Source organism: Phyllobates terribilis, unplaced genomic scaffold (assembly GCF_046119375.1).
Source record: "Phyllobates terribilis strain yellow unplaced genomic scaffold, ASM4611937v1 Scaffold_4__5_contigs__length_816908805, whole genome shotgun sequence".
In the NCBI taxonomy this organism is placed as follows: domain Eukaryota; kingdom Metazoa; phylum Chordata; class Amphibia; order Anura; family Dendrobatidae; genus Phyllobates; species Phyllobates terribilis.
Genome location: NW_027362764.1, coordinates 270,330,439 through 270,356,272, shown reverse-complemented (window position 1 = coordinate 270,356,272; position 25,834 = coordinate 270,330,439). Strand labels below are relative to the sequence as shown.

Below are 25,834 nucleotides of genomic sequence, written 5' to 3'. Positions count from 1 at the left end.
TTAATTATTTCCATTTTTGGATTTGACTGTTAATGGATACATGGTTAGCAATGCGCATGCCCAGAACACTGCAGGTAAATAACAAAAGAGGGACCATCACTTTCTTAAACAGAAAACTGGTGTGTACAGGTGCTTACTGAGAGTAGCCATCTCCATATATAACCAACACACAAAGTAGCACGCAGTAGCGCTATAGCATGAAAACATGAAATATATGACATTTGATTTTCATTACTGCTCTAGAAAGTAGGAATAATTGAGAATACTTAGCACATAAATTGGCCAATTCATGTACCTGGTAGCCACGCTAAGGCGACTCTCGTTGCTGGGAACCTATCTAATGTGAATCCTCTCTTAGGCTGAAGTCTGCGTGTACAGTCATGGCCAGAAGTATTGAGAATGAGACAAATAGTAATTTTTCCAAAGTTTACTGCTTCATTTTTCGTAATGGCAATTTGCATATACTCCTGAATGTCAAAGAGTGATCAGCTTAACAGCAATTACTGTACTTGCAAAGTCAATATTTGCCCAGAAAATGAACTTTAACCCCCAAAACACATTTCAACATCATTGCAGTCCTGCCTTAAAAGGAGCAGCTAACATCGTTTTAGTGATTGATCCATTAACACAGGTGTGGGTGTTGATGAGGACAGGGCTGGCGATCAATCAGTCATGATTAAGTAAGAATGACATCACTGGACACTTTAAAAGGAGGCTGGTTCTTGGTATCATTGTTTCTCTTCAGTTAACCATGGTTATCTCTAAAGAAACACGTGCAGCCATCATTGCACTGCACAAAAATGGCCTAACAGGGAAGAGTATCACAGCTACAAAGATTGCACCTCAGTCAACAATCTATCGCATCATCAAGAACTTCAAGGAGAGAGCTTCCATTGTTGTCAAAAAGGCTCCAGGGCGCCCAAGAAAGACCAGCAAGCGCCAGGACCGTATCTTAAAACTGTTTCAGCTGCGGGATCGGACTACCAGCAGTGCCGAGCTTGCTCAGGAATGGCAGCAGGGTGGTGTGAGTGCTTCTGCACGCACTGTGAGGCGGAGACTCTTTGAGCAAGGGCTGGTTTCAAGGAGGGCAGCAAAGAAGCCACTTCTCTCCAGAAAAAACATCAGGGACCGACTGATATTCTGCAAAAGGTACAGGGAGTGGACTGCTGAGGACTGGGGCAAAGTCATTTTCTCTGATGAATCCCCTTTTCGATTGTTTGGGACATCTGGAAAACAGCTTATTCGGAGAAGAAGAGGTGAGCGCTACCACCAGTCTTGTCTCATGCCAACTGTAAAGCATCCTGAAACCATTCATGTGTGGGGTTGCTTCTAAGCCAAGGGAATCGGCTCACTCACAGTCTTGCCTAAAAACACAGCCATGAATAAAGAATGGTACCAGAATGTCCTCCAAGAACAACTTCTCCCAACCGTCCAAGAGCAGTTTGGCGCCCAACAATGCCTTTTCCAGCATGATGGAGCACCTTGCCATAAAGCAAAGGTGATAACTAAATGGCTCATGGAACAAAACATAGAGATTTTGGGTCCATGGCCTGGAAACTCCCCAGATCTTAATCCCATTGAGAACTTGTGGTCAATCATCAAGAGACGGGTGGACAAACAAAAACCAACAAATTCTGGCAAAATGCAAGCATTGATTATGCAAGAATGGACTGCTATCAGTCAGGATTTGGTCCAAAAGTTGATTGAGAGCATGCCAGGGAGAATTACAGAGGTCTTGAAGAAGAAGGGGCAACACTGCAAATATTGACTTGCTGCATTAACTCATTCTAACTGTCAATATAACCTATTGGTACTCATAATATGATTGCAATTATATTTCTGTATGTGATATAAACATCAGACAAACACTAATAAAAACCAGAGGCCAGCAGATCATGTGAAAATATAATTTTGGTGTCATTCTCAAAACTTTTGGCCATGACTGTACTTAGGAAGGTAAGATCCTGCTATGATTAAAACTGCCAGAGGCTGAAGGGTGGAGTGCTCAGTCAGAAGGCCTAGGCATACAAATATTAAAAGACTGACCCTCCAAACAGAAAACAGGTGTGTACAGGTGCAAAGTAAGAGTAGCCATCTCCATATATAAAACTTCCAGAGGCTGAAGGGTGGAGTGCTCAGTCAGCATAGGCTCTTTGACTGAGCACTCCATCCATCAGCCTCTGGCGGTTTTAATCATAGCAGGATCCTATCTACCCACATAATTGTAGGCTTCGGCCTAGGGAAGGATTCACATTAGATAGGTTCCTAGCAACGAGAATTGCCTTATCGTGGCTGTAGGGTACACATGAATTGGCCAATTTATGTGATAAGTTTTCTCAATTATTCCTATTTTTTAGAGCAGTAATGCGATTCAAATTTCATAGATTTCATGTTTTCATGCTAAAGAGTTACCGCTAATGAGTGCAACTTTGTTTGTTCAGAACATTGCACGTGTCAGTCACCTCTAGTGAAAACAGATGCAAAACTATCAGTTTCTGTAATAAAACTGATAGTTTCTAAATAAATACATTTGTTACACTTTAATACGTTTGTTACAAATGAATGATAACTGGACTGGTAAACAACGCCAAAGAGAACTTTTTTCCGTCCACTGTTCTGCTCAATTTCCAATTGTATAACTACATATAAAATATAGCCCAGATATATTCTTCTACGTATTTCTTCTCCTCGCCCGCTGCCCTCGATGGACAGGTCTCTCTGAAAACACACACACAGGGAGAGAGATCTGTCAATTCTCCCCACAGAGTTAGGGTGTGTTCACACATGTCATACTTGCTGAGTATTTTACGCAACATATTTGGTGATTACAAAACAAAGCGTTTCACACTACCAGCATAATCACTGACATTTCTGAAATCTCATGCACACGCTGCTCTTTTTTCAGCTCGTTATTTGAGCTTTGTTGCATTTTTAGCCGAGGCACAGCACGTAATTTTTTTCAGCATTTATGCAGCATTTTCACCTATTCAAACAAATGGTGTAAAAACATCCATAAAAAAATTGTCAAAAACACACCTTTCCTGCCACCACTCTTGTCTTTGGTGAAGAAAAAAACTCTGCAAATAGGCAACATGTGCACGTACACTTGTGTCTATGTTTGGCCACCCAGTTTTTACTAGCACACAGTGTCACAATTTGTATCGTCAAAAATTAAATGACAATAGCGGAAAAGTAAAGGTGGACAAATATATGTTGTGATGTTGCCAATAGTATGAAAATACATGTTTTTTGTTATTATTTTCCTGCAGTCTCAGAGAACTTCTTCAATAACCGCCGTATTCTCACATATCCCAGATGTAATACTCAGAACTCATATGTGTTATGTCTGCGTCTTACAGGCAATCAGCAAGTATCTGCCAAGAGGGGATTTACGGCTAAGACCTGCAATTTATGAGATGATCCTGGATGAGTTTTTGAGAACTGATTATGAGGTATGGCTGCACTAACAGTCTTAAGTTTTTGCAAATTTTCATTGTCATCGACCATGTTGACAGTGAAGTAATACACAAATGTTTATTTGAAGTATTTGATATAAGATATTAAATATTGGTGACAAAGTTTTCCTTATTTCATATCTTCTAATAAAAAAGTCTGCTTTTCTGTCAGACATTCTTAGATCTGTGTAAGTATCTTACTAAAAGGGACTTGTCATCACCCCTGATTTTTCTAATGCAGTAAATATTGCATTTTCTCCATTCCTGCATCCTTTATTTAGGTAATGTCTTCTGCATGTGTGGCATCCCATACTCTGAACATAAAGTAGTATTAACCCACCTCGTTGAAGAATGGCATGTGGTACATCTCTACCTGCTATCTTCACCCTGGCTCTTTTTCCTCCTGTGTCTCAGAATATCATGTTTCTCATGCTGTGCAGCAGACAGCAGATCATGCTGTGTGTCATTTACAGAGCAGTGTCTCTTTAGCAGAGCATGGGTTGTCTAAGAAGACCACGAGCAATGCCAGGACTACCTTAGACTGTGTAATAGAAGGTCATGCAGGCACCTGTATATAGAAGCAATGGATGTGTGTGGAATTATTGAAGCTTGACTTTTACTAGAGTAGTTCAGCCCCGACATCAAAGTGGTTGTCTAATACTGTACAACCCCTGCTTAATTCAGGGCCACATAAAAAATAAAAACAGCGCATTCTCGCCCACTTCAGTGGCACTGTTACAGCGATGTCAGCAATGCTGTTGTCCCTCGGTGGGCATGACATTCTTTTATTACTTGACCGCTGCAGCTAATCAGCAGGCGCTTTTGCTGCAGTGATCACGCCAACCAGTGGGAACAGCAGTGCTGACATCAACGCTGTAACAACACCTCTGTGGGGGTTGAGTATCCTTTGTTTTTCTTTTCTATGGGTCCTAAATTAATTAAGCAAGGTTTGTCCACTAGTGGTATTCTCATGGCATGAAATAGATTGATATAATTAGACAACATGAAAATAAGGAAGCTTACAACTGACTTGCTTTCTCAATCTGCTGTGGTTCTCTTGATATTACAGTTTTTATCATACATAGTGTACAGCTTGTTGCCAAGGAGATTAGCCACCAGAGCCTCTGTGCGCAACAGTTAAATTCCAGGTTGAAGAATTAACTCCAGAGATATCAGAGATCTCTTTCCAGCCCACTGATTTTTATACTGCAGTTTGACAGCTGCTCACTGCAAACCCCTCTTAGCTCCTGATTAAGCTGCTGTTATCAGTCGTGCAATATCACCAGCCCCCAACCCTCAGCATTGGCTGTTTCCAGACCAGTCCTCCTAATCTATTCTCTCACTTTAACAAGCCAAGCACTTGTTCAAAGTCACAGTTTTCTCTATATGTAAATGTAATGATAACAGTGCCCACTTCAGAACAGCACTGTGTCAGTCCTCAGTGTGTCACAGTAGCAGAATCACAAAATTATAAAAAATGTAAAAAAAATATTATACTCATAAATATGTATTTTTATGTAAAAATAAATGTTAAAAAAAAGTACACATATTTGGTATCGCCACATCTGGAACAACCTGGTCTGTGAAAAATATATAAAAAACAAGGCAAAAAACTATGCTTTTTCATCATACTGCTGACCAAAAAAGAATAAAACACAATCAAAAAGACAAATGTAAATCAAAATGGTATCACTGAAAATGCCATATTGTCTCCCAAAAGAACAATCCACGATACAGCTCCATCAGCGGAAAAATAAAAAAGCTATAGCGCTCACAATACAGCGATGCAATAACAATTATTTTTCTATAAAATAGTTTTTGTGTAAAACTGCAAGATATAAAAAGACATAAAGCTGCAAAACATAAAAAATATTATATAAATATGGTATTTCTTTAATCGTACTGACATATCATACAGTGAACGGCATAAAAAATCCCTCAAAAAACAATTCCTGAATTGCTGTTTTTTGATCATTCTGCTTTCCAAAAATTACAGTAGAAAGCGATGATAAAATGTCATGTTCCCGAACATGGTACCAATAAAAACGTCAACCAGTCGCACAAAAAACAAGCCCTAACATGACTGTTGGCCGAAATATTGAAAATTTATAGCTGTTAAAACCGTATAGCTGTTTAAATACGGTAATTCAAAAACCTTGTTTTTGCACCAAGAAAAATTCCTTTTAGTGTGTCACAGCAGCCAAACATAAAAACCTGATATAAATCTGGTATCGCTGTAATCACACTGATCCGAAGAAAAAAGTCGTCTAATCACGAATATCGCATGGTGAGCTGCGTAAAAAAAATAAAATAAAACCAATTCTTCACCTGCTGTTGATTTGTTCATTCTGCTTCCCAAAGATCGCAGTAAGGCTCTGTGCACATTTATCCTACGCTCTACGCTGAACACTCACATCGTGGTTTCCGTGTAAATGTCAGAAATACGTTATTCAGATAGAACTCCGGGCGGAAGATTCCCTATAATGAGGCAGACACCGTCTGTGGACACCGTCTGGCCTGTGATCCCGCGGTGTCTATCTTTTTAAGCATCCATAAAAGCTCAACCACAGTTTTGTGCAATTCTGAAAATGACACTGCTGAACAGAGGCCAGACGTGTCCAGAGTAACTCTGCTGCCTCATTATAGTTTCGTCTGAATCACGTCATTCTGAGATTTAGATTGAAACCCCAATGTATCGTACAGACCAAAAGTTTGGACACACCTTATTTAAAGATTTTTCTGTATTTTCATGACTATGAAAATTGTACATTCACACTGAAGGCATCAAAACTATGAATTAACACATGTGGAATTATATACTTAACTAAAAAGTGTGAAACAACTGAAAATGTCTTATATTCTAGGTTCTTTAAAGTAGCCACCTTTTGCTTTGATGACTGCTTTGCACACTCTTGGCATTCTCTTGATGAGCTTCAAGAGGTAGTCACCAGAAATGGTCTTCCAACAATGTTGAAGGAGTTCCCAGAGATGCTTAGCACTTGTTGGCCCTTTTATCTTCACTCTGCGGTCCAGCTCACCCCAAACCATCTCGATTGGGTTCAGGTCTGGTGATTGTGGAGGCCAGGTCATCTGGCGTAGCACCCCATCACTCTCCTTCTTGGTCAAATAGCCCTTACACAGCCTGGAGGTGTGTTTGGGGTCATTGTCCTGTTGAAAAATAAATGATGGTCCAACTAAACGCAAACCGGATGGAATAGCATGTCGCTGCAAGATGCTGTGGTAGCCATGCTGGTTCAGTATGCCTTCAATTTTGAATAAATCCCCAACAGTGTCACCAGCAAAGCACCCCCACACCATCACACCTCCTCCTCCATGCTTCACGGTGAGAACCAGGCATGTCGAGTCCATCCGTTCACCTTTTCTGCGTCGCACAAAGACACCGTGGTTGGAACCAAAGATCTCAAATTTGGACTCATCAGACCAAAACACAGATTTCCACTAGTCTAATGTCCATTCCTTGTGTTCTTTAGCCCAAGCAAGTCTCTTCTACTTGTTGCCTGTCCTTAGCAGTGGTTTCCTAGCAGTTATTTTACCATGAAGGCCTGCTGCACAAAGTCTCCTCTTAACAGTTGTTGAAGAGATGTGTCTGCTGCTAGAACTCTGTGTGGCATTGATCTAGTCACTAATCTGAGCTGCTGTTAACCTGCGATTTCTGAGGCTGGTGACTCGGATAAACTTATACTCAGAAGCAGAGGTGACTCTTGGTCTTCCTTTCCTGGGGCGGTCCTCATGTGAGCCAGTTTCTTTGTAGCGCTTGATGGTTTTTGCAACTGCACTTGGGGACACTTTCAAAGTTTTCCCAATTTTTCGCACTGACTGACCTTCATTTCTTAAAGTAATGATGGCCACTCGTTTTTATTTACTTAGCTGCTTTTTTCTTGCCATAATACAAATTCTAACAGTCTATTCAGTAGGACTATCAGCTGTGTATCCACCAGACTTCTGCACAACACAACTGATGGTCCCAACCCCATTTATAAGGCAAGAAATCCCACTTATTAAACCTGACAGGGCACACCTGTGAAGTGAAAACCATTTCCGGTGACTACCTCTTGAAGCTCATCAAGCGAATGCCAAGAGTGTGCAAAGCAGTCATCAAAGCAAAAGGTGGCTACTTTGAAGAACCTAGAATATAAAATATATTTTCAGTTGTTTCACACTTTTTTGTTATGTATATAATTCCACATATGTTAGTTCATAGTTTTGATGCCTTCAGTGTCAATGTACAATTTTCATAGTTATGAAAATACAGAAAAATCTTTAAATGAGAAGGTGTGTCCAAACTTTTGGTCTGTACTGTAAGTGCTCAGCGTAGAGCACAGGATAAACATGTTCCAAAATGTTATGTAAAATGTTCCCAATAAAAGCTTCAACTCAATCCACAAAAAAAGAAAGTCCCTACTCAGGCCCGTCTTATGTCAATGAAAATATAGGGGGCTTCCATGTTACTGGTAGCACAAAGGCTTTGGAGAAGTGAAATTCCCAATGGCATAACATTCTGTGATCCACCTGTAGTGCCAGTATGATTACTGCCCTCTTAGATGAATTCATTGAGAGGTGTAGTTTCTCAAATGGGGTCACTTATGTAAAAACCACAACAGTAAAATCTGCACTATAATATGGTTCAATCAGGAGAAATTGCACAACAAACTGAGAGGTCCATTTTTCCTATTAGCCCTTATAAAAATTAAAAATTTGGGGCTAAAACAACATTTTAGCGGTAAAAATGTAATTATTCTTTCTTCACCGCCCAATGGTATAAAATTTTGTGAGGGACATGTGGTGTCAAAACGCTCACTGCACCCCTAGATGAATTCATTGTGGGGTGTAGTTTGTAAAATGGTGTCTCTTATGGGGGGGTTCTTCTGTTCTGGCACCTCAGGGACTCTGCCATTGTGACATGGCACCTTCAAACCAGTCCAGCAAAATCTGAACTCCAATATGGCGCTTTTTACCTTCTGAGCTTTGCAGTGTTCCTCAAAAGTCGTTTTTGACCACATATGGGGTATTGGCGTATTCAGGAGAAATTGCGTAACAAATTGTACCATTCAATTTCTCCTATCATCCTTTTGAAAATGTAAAAACATGGGGCCAAACAACATTTTAGTGGAAAAAATGGTTATTTTCCATTGACTCAACCCAATGTTATACATTTTGTAAATCGCCTGAGACTTAAAAGTGTTCATTCACCACTAGATGAATTGCTCAAAAGGTGTAGTTTCCAAAATGTGGCCACTTGTGGGGTTTTCAACTGTTTAGGCACATCAGGGGCTCTGCAAACACGACATGGGTATCCCTATCAATACCTGCCAATTTTACACTCCAAAAGTCAAATAGCTCTCCTTCCCTCCCGAGTCCTGCCATGCGCCCAAACAGTAGTTTTCCACCGTTTATGGTGTATCTACGCACTCAGGACAAATTGCACAAACTGTATGATCCTTTTTCTCCTGTTGCCTTTGTAAAAATTCCAAATTTGGGGCTAAAGCTACATGTTTGTGGGAAAAAGTACAATTTTCATTTTTTTCCACATTGCTTTAATTCCTGTGAAGCATTTGAAGAGTTAATAAACTTCTTGAATGTGGTTTTGAGCACTTTGAGGGGTGCTATTTTTAAAATGGTGTCACTGTTATTTTATGTCACATAGGCCCCTCAAAGTCACTTCAAATGTTATTTGGTCACTAAAAAAAATTAGTTTTGTACATTTTGTTGTAAAATTGAGAAATCGCTGGTCAACTTTTAACCCCTCTAACGTCCTAACAGAAAAAAAAATTATGTTTCAAAAATGATGGTTGTATAAAGTAGACATGTGTTAAATGTTATTTTATTAACTATTTTGTGATATATCTGTCCTGGTTTAAGGTCAGAAAAATTAAAAGTTTGAAATGTTTAAAATTTTCGCCAAAATTCTGATATTTTCACAAATAAATGCAAAAAATGTCGGACTAAGTTTACCACTACCGTAAAGTACAATGTGTCACTAAAACAGTCTCAGAATCAGTGGGATTTTTTGAAGCATTCCAGAGTTATTACCACATAAAGTGACACTGGTCAGAATTGTAAAATTTGGCCTGGTCAGGAAGGTGAAAACAGGTTCGGGAGTGAAGGGGTTAAGATCTAGAATACCCTTTCCTGTCATGTGACACACATAAGCCAGGTGCAGGCTCAGGAGCTGAGTGCTCTTCATATAGGGCAGGTTCAGGTTGTGTCATACAGCCTACACCTGCCTCCAGCAGCATTGATTAGAGTTGGCTCTAGCATTTAAGCTGTTTAACCGCTTAAATGCTTGTGTCAGTCTCTTACAGCATCATTTAAGTGTTCTGTTCCCGTTGTTGTATTTTTCCGGCACCCATGTTCATTTCCCCCACAGCGTGATTGCAGAGTGCCTGTGGATCTCTATGGCATCTGGTGGCCTACTGAAGCCCCCTATTTGTGCCATCTTGGTGTGCTGCAGTGCTAAAGTATTAGTAGTATATAGTACTTGTATGCCAAAAATGACAAAAGTATTCTTGGGGTGATACCTTTATTGGCTAGCCAGAAAATATATATATGTATATATGCAAGCTTTCAGAGCACAGAGGCTCCTTCTTCAGGCAAGATTACAAATGAATTCATAAGACAAAAGGCACAGCATTTGAGAGATGTTACAAGACATGTTCATGAGGTGTAAGTTGTGATGCCTCCTACAGATAAGTTAGGGAGAGCAAATTAGTTCTTTTTGTTGCAAAATGAGAGGCCTTGGGAATGTTTAATTATCTGGAGATGTGAATTGTGTCCATGTAGTGAGTCATAAAGCCAGGTGTTATATTTAGTCCTGTTGTCAGTGAATTGAACATCCTTATCAATTTGAATTCCCAAATTTTTCTTTCTCTGTTGCCCTTGAAGTGACCTTTTAGTATTAAAACTTTTAGATCTTTCATACAGTGTCCAAGGCCAGAGAAATGTTTTCCCACAGGTGTACTAAATATAACACCTGGCTCTATGACTCACTACATGGACACAATTCACACCTCCAGATAATTAAACATTCCCAAGGCCTCTTATTTTGCAACAAAAAGAACTAATTTGCTCTCCCTAACTTATCTGTAGGAGGCATCACAACTTACACCGCATGAACATGTCTTGTTGTAACATCTCTCAAATGCTGTGCCTTTTGTCTTATGAATTCATTTGTAATCTCTGTGCTCTGAAAGCTTGCATATATATATATGGTATCACCCCAAGAATACTTTTGTCATTTTTGGCATACAAGTATTTACATCGATTTTTCTGGCTAACACGGTACCACAATATAACTTTGTATTGTACATCATAGTATATAGTACAAGTGATCAAATGATCGCAGGTTTAAGGCAAACTAGGTGGACTAATAATAATTCAAAAGTAAGTTAAGAAATAAAAATGACATTTAAAATAAATAAAAAATAAACACTTTCGGTATAATGAATTAACCTATAAGATAAATGTCATAAAAATAAAGGTTCAAAATATTTGTACTCCAAAATGATACCTACAAAACTATATAGTTTGGCCTCAGCTACTGTACTTTATAGTATTGCACGTCCTTCTAATAAGCTCAGTCACTCTCCTTAAAGCGCGTTCTCTGTAATGTAACCTTTCTTATAGTGCTCCATACAGTATAATGGCCCCACAATAGAAAAAAAAAATACTCGCCTCTGTCCGTTCCCCAGCTGCTCCAGTTTCTTCATGGTGTCTTCGGATCCTCTGCATAAATAGGTACAGCAGGCGCCTTGTAATGATGTCATTGCACCTGTTACACCCCGTCTGACGCAAAGCAGGAATGATGGGAGAGGGAGCGTCAGCAGATGCTCCTTCCTTCATCATTGCTTTCAACTGTATCAGCATGTAGGATGGCAATACAGTTGAAAGTGTGATACCGGGTGAAAGTGCGATGTCGGGCGGATGACCTTCCCAGCATTTTGGGCCAAATATACTCGGGGTACCCAGCCAACATCGCTGGCCAAATATACTCACCCTGCGAGACAGATTTGGCCCACGGGCCAGAGTTTGACATACAAGCAGGTCTGTGGAGTCGGTAAGCCACAGTTGCGACTCCGACTCCTGGATTTTATCAGGTTCCGACTCCGGCTCCGACTCCGACTCCTTCATAAATGGCCAATTCGTAACAATAAATTTACTGTTGTAAAATATTAACATCGTGCTCATTCAGTTTCTCACCATCATATAAGTAATCAGACCACTTAGAGCAAAAACTATATTTATTAGAATACAATTAGAATATAGCAAATAACTTTTATAAACTTTTCTAAACTCTTTTAAGTAAATATGCAATAAACACTGTTATGCAGTTAAGAAGAAATCTATAAATTTGTCCTCAGAAAAAGTATTGCCTCTGTCAGATCCTCCTTCATGGATGCCCTCAAATCTGATCTAATTATTTTGAGAGCAGAAAACAACCTCTCTACACTAACTTGGGTTGGTGGCAAAGCAGTAACCACTCGGGCAACATCTCTGACAATGTCAGGATACAGAGGAATCGCTTGTTGCACTGTTATTTTAGATGAACGGTCAAATTTCTCAATTTCTTTTAGTGCACGTGAAAAATTCTGCTGAAATGTACTGGCTGTGTTCTTTGATGGGGATGACTCTTCTTCTATGCGGGAACGCTTTGCACGGTCCTTGTGATCCAAATATTTTTCGAAATTAAATTCTTCATCAGTTGATGATGAGGGTGAAGATGTGGCAGGACAACCAAATTCTTCTTGTTCCTCCTGACTGTTCTGCAACCCTTTCATCCTTACTGCTATTTCAAACAGAGCTTCTTTTCCTTTAGTTAGCTGTTGATCATCTAGAAGAATCCAATGCATTGGGTCTAGATAAACAGCTGCCAAAAGAATGTTATTTTGTAATAGTAGCTCCTCTCTCCGTTTCATTGATGTAGCAATGCCACTTGCAATTAACCCTCCTCTTTGGGACAGACGAAACATCAGGTTCTTCCACTCCTTTAAGAAAATACCTGGAGTTAAGTCCTCTGCTTGTAATTTTTTAGTCACTGTAAATGGGTGCTCTAGCAATTTTTCCAGCTCAGTCACCTGATTCCACTGACTTTCATTTAGCATCAGTTGAGGGTTAGCCATGTCTACAAGAAAGGTTTTCAGTTCAACCAAGCGCTGAATCATTAAGTAAGTACTGCCCCATCGTGTCGCTTGATCAATAATTGCCCCTTTTCCAGCACGTCTCTTCAAAATTGAGTCAACTTTAGGGGTTCTGGCAACAGTCGCCAATTTTCTCACCTTGCCAAAAAGTGCAGCAGCATGTCCTTCTTGCAGACTGTCTCTTATAGCCAGCTGTAGCGTATGCACAACACAGCGCATGTGATGAATGAAAGAACGTATTGACACAGTTTCAACAAGATCATCTAAACGATCATGTTGCTGTTCATCTGAAGCAACTTCAGTTTGCTCCTCAGTTACAATACTGTGTTCCTGTATTTCAAACATTTCTGTGTCTGTGGACCCAGAATGTTCTTCTAGCTGCTGGTCACCATCATTACTCTCATTCATTAGCTTAATAGTACTTATCATATTTGAAGCATTGTCAGTTATGACAGAAAGAACTTGCTCTTTTTTAAGTTCATAGTCTTGCAGAACCTTTTCCACCAAGACCTGGAGAAACTCACTGGTGTGATGAGCTTTGGTGTCTTTTACTGCCAATGTCTTGGTAACTATTTCATTTTTGTCACAAACAAATCGGACATTGATGGCAAAATAGTTCACTCTGTGACGTGTGCAGGCATCCATTTTAAGAAACAGAAAGCGTCCCTTGAGAGTTTTTTTAAGTTCTTCCTTTTGTTTAAAAGCTTCTTCGATTACTAATTTTCTAATACTCTCTCTCTCCAGAGAAACACCAAGCTTGCGGGCCATTTCCCCATTCAGACACATAAAAGCTGGTCGTGAAAATAATGAAATAGGCGCACTATCCTTTACAACAAGCTCTATGATCTGTTTTTTAAATGTATCTACTGTCATTGTCACAGTAACTTTGTCACTGACAAAATATCTTGCAACTGATGGCTGCAAAGTTCTCTGCTCCTTTGTTTGGCTGGAAGAGCTGGGCACTGGTTCATTGGTTTGGATGCAGTCTTTCTCATCCACTGCTTTCAGTACTTCTGGATGAAAGCGCTGTAAATGTCTCTTTAGATTAGAAGCTCTGGTAGGAGCATTTTTATCTTTGCCTGAATATGCACTGATCTTGGCTTCACAGCATTTGTTTTAGTCTGGATCATTTGTCATACACTGACAGACATAATGTTTTCTATCTTGAGTGATGATGAAATGTTCAAATACAGCTGATTTAATGTGACGCTTCTTTGACATTCTCAGGTTTTTAATTCTGCATTCACAATCCAAATGACAATTGTTTTTCCTAAAAACAATTGTACAAAATTATTGCCAGGTCGTACAACTGATATAGTGGTCAGTAATACTGTTATTCCTCATGTACTCACAGTTAACTGATGCAAAGTTTGTTGAAAGGATAATACTTCTTACAGTCTTCCTCTTCTGAGTAGCAGCTGTGAGATGCTTGGAAGACGCACACCTAGTAAACATCTAGTCTAGAGGAGGAGCTTTACTACTAAGAATTTGCAACACATTTTCACTTTCAGTTTCATACATTGTAAGTAGGGGGGTTGGGGCAGCACGAGGTTAACCAAGTATAAGATTAGATAAGGGCAGTGGAGAACAGTGACACACAAGAAGTAAGAAATGTCTCTATCTCCAGCAGAACTGCTTATCACTGTTGTTCATAGTTTGATAGAACATATATATTTGAGTAACATTTATAAAATTCATATGAAAGTTCAATTATGAAATATTAATGCATTTTTTTTAAAGCTGGAGTCGGTACATTTCTACCGACTCCGACTCCAACCAAAACTAACTCCAACTCCACGACTCCGACTCCACAGCCCTGCATACAAGTGCTTCTCACTAAATTAGATGATCATCAAAAAGTTAATTTATTTCAGTCCTTCAATACAAAAGGTGAAACTCATATATTATATATAATCATTATCTCAGTAAATTAGAATAATTAACAAAAACACCTGCAAAGTTTTCCTAAGCGTTTAAAAATGTCCCTTAGTCTGTTTCAGTAGGCTCCACAATCATGGGGAAGACTGCTGACTTGACAGATGTCCAGAAGGCAGTCATTGACACACTCCACGAGGAGGGTAAGCCACAAAAGGTCATTGCTAAAGAAGCTGGCTGTTCACAGAGTGCTGTATCCAAGCATATTAATATAAAGTTGAGTGGAAGGAAAAAGTGTGGTAGAAAAAGGTGCACAAGCATCCGGGATAACCGCAGCCTTGAAAGGATTGTTAAGAAAAGGCCATTCAAAAATTTGGGGGAGATTCACAAGGAGTGGACTTCTGCTGGAGTCATTGCTTCAAGAGCCACCACACACACAGACGTATCCAGGACATGGGCGACAAGTGTCGCATTCCTTGTGTCAAGCCACTCATGACCAATAGACAACTCCAGAAGCGTCTAACCTGGGCCAAGGAGAAAAAGACCTGGACTGTTGGTCAGTGGTCCAGGGGGTTGTTTTCAGATGAAAGTAAATTTTACATTTCATTTGGAAATCAAGGTCCCAGAGTCTGGAGGAAGAGTGGAGAGGCCACAATCCAAGCTACTTGAGGTCTAGTGTGAAGTTTCCACATCAGTGATGGTTTGGGAGCCATGTCATCTGCTGGTGTAGGTCCACTGTGTTTTATCAAGACCAATGTTAGTGCAGCCGTCTACCAGGAAATTTTAGAGCACTTCATGCTTCCCTCTGCCGACAAGCTTTTTGGAGATGGAAATTTCATTCTCCAGCAGGACTTGGCACCTGTCCACACTGCCAAAAGTACCAATACCTGGTTTACAAACAACAGTATCACTGTGCTTGATTGGCCAGCAAACTCGCCTGACCTTAACCCCAAAGAGAATCTATGGGGTATTGTCAAGAGGAAGATGAGAGACACCAGACCCAACAATGCAGACAAGCTGAAGGCAGCTATCAAAGCAACCTGGGCTTCCATAACACCTCAGCAGTGCCACAGGCTGATCGCCTCCATGCCACACCGCATTAATGCAGCAATTGATGCAAAAGGAGCCCCGACCAAGTATTGAGTGCATTTACTAAACGTACATTTCAGTAGGCCAACATTTCGGGTTTTAAAAACATTTTTCAAGCTGTTGTTATAAAGTATTCTAATTTACTGAGATAATGACTTTTGTGTTTTCATTGGCTGTAAGCCATAATCATCAACATTAACAGAAATAAACACTTGAAATAGATCACTCTGTTTGTAATGACTCTATATAATATGAGTTTCACTTTTTGTATTGAAGAACTGAAATAAATGAACTTTTTGATGATATTCTAATTTAGTGAGAAGCACTTGTATGTGATCCATACAGTCAATATGATTAGTGTTGACCCTACCACTTTGAGTACATAAAAGATTTATAGGAAATTATTTGAATTACTTGCAATTTCAGGCACAGCCCGTGGGCAAGAGTGGCACTATTTCTGTAATCTCATACAGCCCCTTTAATAGTTTTGCACAGAAAACAGTAAGGACCATATTAGCTAAAGGAAAGTGTTAAAGACTTTTTTGTAATGCTGGTCCAGTTTCTTCTAAAGTAACATCCGCTGAATCAGCTCATGGAAGCGGTCTTCTTTGTGTTTCTGTGATACTAGTATACTCTACGACCCTGTGATTTTTGTTGTGGGGTTATTTTTTATGTGTGTGTCTATAGAAAATATAGTACCTTTCCTTAAAAGTCTAGGAATCAGACAAGGCTTATGTGCTGAAGTTTGCCCAGTCTGTTCTATATCTGAAAAATAATGAGATTTCCTTGTACCGGGTGTCTCACATTGGAAGTCATTCTTTTTATATATATTTTGTTCTTAACCTATGTAACGCAGTAGGTGGTTTAGTTATTATACTGCAAGTTATTTCCTCGTGGATTAAAAAGCCAGTGGGGTTCGCTTCCAGCTAGTTATGGGACCTTTGACAATCGCATCTCCTCTGTGATTACCTGCAGTACAGAGTGATTTTCCATTCCAATCAGATTGGTGACGGTACAGCGAACGCTCTGGACTTCAGGATTAGGTGGTTTTTATTGTATTGTGAGCTTTGTTTTCTTGTTGTTCAATATCGGTCTCTGGAAGTAAGTACATTTTCGTTTGTGCAGCCAAAGTTGTAGAAAATATAATATAAAAGCTAAAGTAGGTAGTCATTTGTATACATGGTATAAGCTTGGTCCTTGCATCTGCGCCCTTTTCCTAACATGCAGTCAAATAGACAAAGATAAGACTGCTGGGTGATCTTCAACATGGTACAACTATAGGAAGCCACTTTCCATGTCTGCCCTTCCTCCACTCTCTTGGACCTTCGTAGTGAGATGGAAACTTGTAGTAAGAGCAGCAGCAGAGCTGAGAAATGTGGAGCAACAGAAGTCATCAGAATAGAGCAGACAAACGATAAGACTGTCCTCGATGGCACTCATTGTCTAGTCCTAACCTAGCATTGGAAGCTGGACCAGGAGAATAGCTATTCATTACAAGCTTTATGTGTTGTTTACTGTTCTGCCATGTACAATGCCAATGTCAACTGAAAGGATGAGTAGTAGAGTGCCATCGGCAATGCCAGTAATTTGTGGCCGTTGGACGAGAGCCCTGAGAACGGACTCCTGCCTGGCAGCATTTGCCTCTCTCCTTTAGATTAGCCGGCCTGACGAGACGTCAGATGTGCATCATTCTGCAACAAAGAAGTTGTGCCAGGCCAGCTAATCAAAATAAGAGCTGCGGATGTCGTCAGGTAGGAGGTGGTTCTCATGTCTCCCATCCAGCGGCCAGAGATTACTCACCTGGGTGCTGTGAATTGATTCGCACCAGCTCTAATGTATGTTCTGTCTCGTAGTTTTGGAGCAATGACATTTTTTTTTTTTCTTTTTTGGAAAATTTCAAGTTAGTCAGCACATCCAAACATACAAATGTGTGAGCGCACAACACTGCTATGACTGCAACGCAAAAGCATATAATAATAAAAGATACAACAGCACTAAGAAATAGGCATTGTACATATGACTTTTGCATTACGTCTATATTTCCTATACTTATAAATGGGAGGTTCCTAGTGCACATTTTGTTAAAGAATATTATCCCGTCTGCCAGTGACAAGGCAATCTCAGCAGGTGGGACCCTACACCATCAAACTTCCCTCTAATGGTCTTAGGTCTTCAAAATAAACGGGTAGCCAACCTGCTTCCTGTAATTAAAAAGAAAAAAGTAGCTTGTTTATCTCTTTAGCGTAGGGTCACTTCTGAAGAAGTTGTCCTTTTGAACCAGATGGGCTCTCGCAGTATAGTATAGTCGTATAGATCATTCATTCATATTTCTTAGAGCTTGTAGAGTGCTGCTGAATCTTTTGTGTTTGTTAGTTTCTTTCTAAAGTCCTGAACCACAGACCACCAGCTGGCAGTTTGGAGGAAGCGTATGTTTCCTACAATAATGAATTATAAAGCTTGGTGGTTGGGGGGCTTCTTTTCATGATTGAAATAGTGAAAGTATAATGAAATTTATTTCTTACAATGTCTCATTTTCTGCTTCATTATGAGATTGCCATAAAATATATATTTTCCCCACCAACAAATTATTAAATGATTTTACCTGTCTATACCCTAGGGGTAACTCTTTATAGTGTGTCCCTTAAAGGGAACCTGTCACCTCTGAAAACGCTATTTACCTACTTATATAGGGTTAATCTCCAAGTAAATGGCATTACAATGCTGTTCAGCCGCTTTACTGAAAGTGCGGCTACCAGCTTTCAGTCATGGGGGTGTGCACGGAGCAGCTGCAGTCATCTCTCACCACACCACTCACTATACTGTAATCACACCATGGTACTTTGATTGAAAGCTGGCTCTACTGCGCTTTTGGGCAGAGCGAGCTGTCAGTCAAAGTGTTGGCGTGTGATTACAGCTGCTGATCACAATATAGTGAGCGATGACTGTAATCACACTATACGAGCCATGACTGAAAGCCGGCTGCTTCCGGGAGGAAATAAGTTAATTTTCTTATGGTCGCCGCACTTTTACTAAGCTGGCCAGGCAGCTTTGTAATTCAGCTTACCTAGAAATTAGCCCTATATCTGTAGGAAAATAGCATTTTCTAAGGTGACAGGTTCCCTATATAAAGAGCTGTAGACAAAGACACGGACCGCACATACAAAAGTTATACAAGTAAGCAAAAATTTACAAGACTGAAAACGAGGTTCTTCTATTAATATTCTGATCAGACTGGATAAAGCCACGGCCACCTTATGGCGAATCTCATAGTGGGGCCCTGACCTCAAAGGGGAGGTCTGAAACTAATATTGATTTTCATCCTAAATGTCTCTCTATTTATTTGAATAACATAATAGTTTTTCTATTATGGTTTAATTAAAAAGTCCCAACGCTTCCCTCTCTAATCTAGCTGCTTTATCTTTTGCCTAATTGCAGAATGCAAAAAACTTAAAAACTATGTTTATTAAAACAAACTTTTTGATAGTGTAGCATACATTTTTACTGCAGTATAATTAAACCTTGATTAAATAAGACTAGCTGAACCCTTTAAGCGTATTTCGGCATGTCACATACGCCTCAACCACATGTTGTAATAATCATGTTCTCCTTTTTCATTTCTGCAGGGATTCTCTACCCTGATCAGAGAGTGGCCCGGAGACCTGTACAATAACAAAACTATAGTCCATGCTTTAAAGACGCATCTGAGCCATGACCCGAGTAACCGAACGCTCCTAAAGGCGCTGGCAGAATTGTGAGTAAAAGCCTCATACTATCAGAATTGTTTCTGTATAAAATCATGTTTCATTACCTGTGAATTCTCTGTTCAGCTCAGAATTATTAGGTTATAAACTTAGATTTTTATTTTTTTCCCATTCTTATTGTTTCTTTTCTTGTCTTATCCATCTATGGATCTGTCATTCATTGCCACTGAATAGACACAAATAGTAAAATAAAATTACCACTACTACTTGGCTGTTGTATTACAGGTCATAGACTTGAAATTGAGGAAATCTTTTGACCGAATTAAAATTTTCTCCTGCCAGTCCCACCTTGTTTCTACATGGATGATGAAGAATAAGAATTGCCTTTACTTTAAGGGATTGTCCACTACTTTGATATTGACAACTTGATTCATCAACATCAAATTGGAGGCGGTCCAACACCCAGCACCTTTACCAAGTAACTGTTATCCGCTGCAGCGGTGGCCAGATGTATACAGTGTGGAGAGCAGAACAGCACAACTAGCTGACTGCATTCTTTAATTGTTACATTTGGGCAGAAGTTATCATCCATTGGTACAGATAATGAAAGTGTAGGTGTCACATCATCGTCACCAAAACAAAGTTTTTACTGAGAGCCAGGTTGCCTGTTTCTTGGATTTGGGGCCCCAAGTCAATTGTACATTGCTTTAAAAAGAATTTATTAGTTTTTTTTGGCCTAGATAAATGAAGGCCAGTCCTAAGGATAGGCTATCAATATGGGATTTGTGGTGGTTTGAATCATGGCACTTCCAAGAATAAGTTGATTAAAGGGGCTGTGGTGTAACAACAAGCCATGTGGCTTGCCATCAAGCCCTGTGTCGCCTTTATTGTTTACCAGGCACACCTCAGTATATTCAGTAGTGGTGGTGCTTGGCATTGCAGATCCGTCCAATTAATTTGAATGGGCTTCTCAGAGTTGTAATACCAGACACAACCGTCAATGGTAAACAATAATGGGGACATGGTGCTTGCCAACGCTCTGTAGTCCAGACCTTCAAGGAGCTGATATTGATGTCCTGTACTAAGAAAAGGCCATCAATTTCCTAGTTCTGGGCAGCACGGTGGCTCAGTGGTTAGCACTGTTGCCCTGCAGCGCTGGGATCTTGGAAGTCAAATCTCACCAAGGACAACATCTGCAAGGAGTTGGTATGTTCTCCCTGTGTATGTGTGGGTTTCCTCCGGATACTTCTGTTCCCTCCCACACTGCAAAGACATACTGATTTAGATTTTGAGACGCAATGGGGACAGTGATGGTGATTTCTGTAAAGCCCTGGCCCAGTAAAGGGCTAGAGTATCTTTCTGTGGACCTAGTTACTGACTCAGTTATAGACCCCAAAAGTTTAGCAGATGACAACACGCAGATGACCTTGGAAACAGGCACTGGCCTCTAGGGTCTATGTCTTACGTGGTGCTTCACAAATTACCTATTAGAACACACAGGACAGATCATCAATAAGATCTATCATTACAATGTACTTGAGAGTGAACAAACACAAATTCGTTACAAATAGAGACCTGTAGTAGGCATCAGAACTCCTGTCCAACATTGCTATTTAGTTATTGATCAGCAGTCTGCAGAATCATTAGGAATAGACTTATTTCACCAACAGTCTGGATATCTGCCGTACACATTTACCTACAATGATACGCTTCTGAGCATTGATTATTGCTGCTGTTGTTTCTCCCTGAAATGTATTAAAGTGGACTAATCATGATAATGAATTCAGCTTTATATAATGCACGTGCAGCGGCTGCAAACATCAAAGCCAGGAAGTTTGGTTTCATTGTATGGTATTTATTCAAGAGTAGAAATCAATTCTGCGTAATGTAATAAAGAAAGGCGATCCTATAATGAATCCCGCTGGCCGGATGCTGAAAGTCTTCAGTGTATTTTGTAGGAAAGTAAATAATTGCACGTGGGAGTTTGTTGGGCTTTAGATTCTAGAACAAACTTTTTTCAATTATTAAATTATTCATATGGATGATGACTAGTGATGAGCGAGCACTAAAATGCTCGGGTACTCGTTGCTCGGGTCGAGCAAATTGGATACTAGGGTGCTCGACCCGAGCAACGAGCCCAATGTAAGTCTATGGGAAACTCGATCATTTTTCAGGCGGCTCCCACCGGCGGTCTGCAGAGGGCCTAAAAATTGCCCAAATCGATGGGAACAGTGCTCAAATGGCATGGGAACAGCATGGGGAAGACCCTGGAAGCATCTCTTGACTCCCAGATCACTGCTGTCAACAATGTGGTCAGAGGTATTACCCCACTTTTATGGACTCACAATAAAACATACAAAAACTCAACCAAAGTGGATTTTCCTGGGAAATATGTTAAGGAACATCCTTTCCAGGGTAATGACTTGTATATAAGGCAAAATAAATAACCAAAAACAAAAATACTCCTCCACAACTTGGGCTATGTTCACACATAGCGTTTTTGATGCGTTTTTGCACTTTTGCATTGCTTTCAACCAAGACAAATGCATTCACCAGGAAATGTCATTTTAACATTTTACAACCTTAACTGGCCATGTGGTGTGTGACACATCATCAGACACATGCATACAGTGCTGAAAAGACATGGGAACAGCATTGGGAAGACCTCTGGAAGCATTTCTGACTCCCAGGTCACTGCCTAAAAGTGTGCCCATCATAAGTGATCCTTGGCACGTGAAGATGCCTGCCGCCATGCACCGGTCATTGCAGATCATCATCGTCCACGTCCTTGTCCCAGTGCAGCGTTCAGTTGTCCCTACCACATTCCTTGGAATGAAAGCACAAGTATGCAGGCAGCCACCCACCCACAGGCTGGAATACTATACTGCCAAATTTTTGACAGTTGCTTGCACTTGAAATGTGGCCTTTTAGGCTCGTGGAGGTGGAAGCTTTTCATAACCTCATGCCAGCGGCGGCAGGGTGTCCATACTCTGTCCCCAGCCGCCACTATATTTCCCGGTATCGCCTCCTCCTTCCACAAGCACGGGTCCCACAACATTACCCGTGCCCTCCCCAATGCACTTACTGGGAAGGACCGCCTAAACACAAACACGTGGACCGGTGAATGTGGCCAGGGACGGTACGGAGCCAGTCCACAACTTTTTTTTGCTGAGAGTTGTATTTAGCTCGGTGAAAGGACTGGCATAGAGGGAAACCGTATCTACCCTGTGTGTCATTTCTCCCAGAAAGTCCTGTAATTAAGCTTGTTGCAGAAGCAATGGCAGCCCGTCCAACATCAACTCGCACTTGTCTGTGGTGCTTTGACACACACACCTCTTTCTTTGCGCTTTTATTTTCTTGAATACAGAGTTGGACAATGGCCTGATCTGTAATTCGTTTTGAGAAATAACATGCATAAGCATGGCCGATCCACATTAAAAAAGCAGCCATAGAGTGTCGAGGAACCTTCCCCCACACTTTTCTTAGCCAGGGCTGCTTTTCGGCAGGGTTGGACGGGCCCACCAGAGAACCGGAGACTCCTCCGGCGGGCCCTGGCTTCTCCTTCAGGAGAGTTCATAGTGCTGAGGTGAGGCCATGATGATGATAGAGGCCACCATCTCCTTAGTTTTCTGTTACTTGGAATGCAAGTGCAAGTATGCAGCCAGCCACCCACCCACAGGTCGCAACACTAAACTGCCAGATTTCTGGGCAGCTCTTTGGACTTGAAATATGGCCTTTTAAGCTCGTGGAGGCGGAAGCTTTTCACAACCTCATGCTGGCGGCGGCAGGGTGTCCATACTCGGTCCCCAGCCACCACTATATTTCCTGGTATCGCCTACGCCTTCCACAAGCACTGGTCCCACAACATTACCCGTGAACTCCCCAGTGCACTTACTGGGAAGGACCGCCTAACCACAAACACGTGGACAGGTGAATGTGGCTAGGGACTGTACGGAGCCAGTCCACAACTTTTTTTGCTAAGAGTTGAATTTAGCTCGGTGAAAGGACTGGCATAGAGGGAAACCATATCTACCCTGCGTGTCATTTCTCCCAGGAAGTCCTCTAAAGCTGCTTGCACTTGAAATGTAGAAGGATCCCGGCACTCATGTGTATACGATCAATTCATTTATTCCACATGTAGGAAAAATACAACAAAACGTTTCAGCCCCTTGCAGGCTTTTGTCAATTGACAAAAGCCTGCAAGGGGCTGAAACATTTTGTTGTATTTTTCCTACATGTGGAATAAATGAATTGATCGTATACACATGAGTGCCGGGATCCTTCTACTTTGTTTGCAATCTATTTCTCCACATGCACCACCATTACTAACAAGGACTACGGAGTGCCGACTATTTCTTTATATCTGCACTTGAAATGTGGCCTGGACATTACTGCTGGTACTTTTCTGTGGGAATTTGCTTTCTTCCTACCAGCCTGGAATATTTCCAGCAAACTATGGTACAACGCCATGGTATTAGCACTGCCCCCAGTACCAGTAGCGAAGCCATCCCCAATTTCCTTCTCAGGAATTTTATTTGGTAGACTGAGTGGCTGCCCAAATACATTTTCTCACAAAGGAGCTGAAGGTAGAGTGGCAGTAGGTGCAAGTTTCTCCAGCCTGTTAGATATTAGAGGGTGAATGGCATCATATTGGATCAGTGGTTAGCACTGAAGCCTTGCAGCGCTGGGATCCTGGGTTCAAATCACAGCAAGGACAACATCTGCAAGGACTTTGTATGTTCTCCCCGTGTTTGTGTGTGTTTCCTCCTCAGTAAAAAAGCAGCCATAGAGTGTCCGGGAACCTTCCCACACACTTTTCTTAGCCAGGACTGCTTCTCGGCAGGGTTGGACGGTCCCACCAGAGAATCCTCTGTTGTGCCTTGGCTTCTACCTCAGGAGAGTTCATGATAGCGCTAACTTTGGAGCTGCTATGGGGCTCTTGAGCGGGTGAGAAAGGTTAGCCCTCAGAATCAAATGCTCTGGTGGGCACAATGTTTTGCAATCTGAAACAGTTTCTCAGTGGGAGTTGTTTTTCACCACAGTCATATTCTTTAGCTCGGTGAAAGGACTGGCATAGAGGGAAACCGTATCTACCCTGGCTGTCATTTCTCCGTCACCAGGTTCCGCCCATTATCACACACGACCACACCTGGCTGTATGTTCAGCGGTGAGAGCCACAGATCAGGCTGCTGTGTTACATCTTTCAACAACTCTGCAGCGCTGGGCGGTTTGTCAATTAAGCATTAAGCATGTTATCTTCAGCACAGCCTGTTGCCGCTTGGCCAAGGCAGTGCTGTCAGCTTGTGACTGATGTGGTCATTTCGGAGATGGAGGAGGAGGTGCATGAGCTGAACAATGTGATTACATTGAGGTTAAATTGGTGACGCTGTTTTTTTATACTAAAGAAAGATCCTATTGTTTTATTTTTTTTACGACAAATGCATTCACCGGGAAATGTCATTTTAACATTTTACAACCTTATCTGGCAATGTGGTGTGTGATATATCAGACACATCCTTTTTTATTTATGATGCAGGGACTCTGAAAGTCATAAAGCCTATTTTTATAGGGACATCAGATGGCCCTTACTAGTCTTAAAAGGCCAGCAGTCGGCCCTAGCTATTGTTAGAGAGCCATCAGCCGGCTATGCTTTGTTGTTCCCATTATTAACAAGTGGGTCTCCTATATTGTTATTGCGTATTGTAGTGACTGCAAGGGTTGCCAAAAATTTGGACACAACCCAATACCCCTTTGAAGAGACATAGAGGAGGGTCTCAGTAAAAAAAAAAATGTTCCCATTATAAAGGAGCGGGTCTCCAATAGTGGTAATGCTCATGCTGTGACTGCAAGGGCTGCCAAAATTTGGGAAAAACCCCACTAAGAATTTAAAGACACATAGAGCAGGGCCACAGTAACGACAAATTCCCATTAGAAAGGAGAGAGTCTCCCATAGTGTTGGCCTATGTAGTGAATGCAAGGGCTGCCAAAAATTTGGAGGCACTTCAATGACCCTTGGAAGAGACGTGGAGGAGGGCCTCATAAAAAAATGTTCCCATTAGAAAGGAGCGGGCCTCCTATACTTGCAATGCCCATGCACTAAGTGTATGGGCTGACAAACATTTACCTCTGGGGGGTATTCATGAACATGCTGTATAAAAAAAATTTTACGAGCATCATAAACACCCTTTAAAAAAATTATCTGGGTGTTGCATCACGGACCACGGTCACCCTGGTGATATGGTGGTGGAGGATGAGGAGAAGGAGGAGGACAAGAGCAAATGGTGGTAATGCTCATGCTGTGACTGCAAGGGCTGCCAAAATTTGGGAAAAACCCCACTAAGAATTTAAAGACACACAGAGCAGGGCCACAGTAACGACAAATTACCATTAGGAAGGAGAGAGTCTACTATACAGTTATAGGGTATGCAGTGAGTCCAACGGCTGACCAATTTTAGGAAAAACCCCACTAAGAATTTAAAGACACACAGAGCAGGGCCACAGTAACAAGGTACGACATGTTCCCATTAGAAAGTAGAGAGTCTGCTATACAGTTATAATG

At 41.1% G+C, this 25,834-nt stretch overlaps 1 protein-coding gene across 1 annotated transcript in view; it reads left to right on the top strand.

Moving 5' to 3' along the window:
- The window catches only part of VPS41 (VPS41 subunit of HOPS complex), a 308,457-nt gene that overhangs the window by 210,566 nt on the left and 72,057 nt on the right, over positions 1-25,834 (top strand). Inside the window, exons 17-18 of the mRNA XM_073678260.1 lie at positions 3,360-3,452; positions 19,198-19,325. Coding sequence (XP_073534361.1) covers positions 3,360-3,452; positions 19,198-19,325 — 221 coding nt within the window. The remainder of the gene's footprint in view (positions 1-3,359; positions 3,453-19,197; positions 19,326-25,834) is intronic.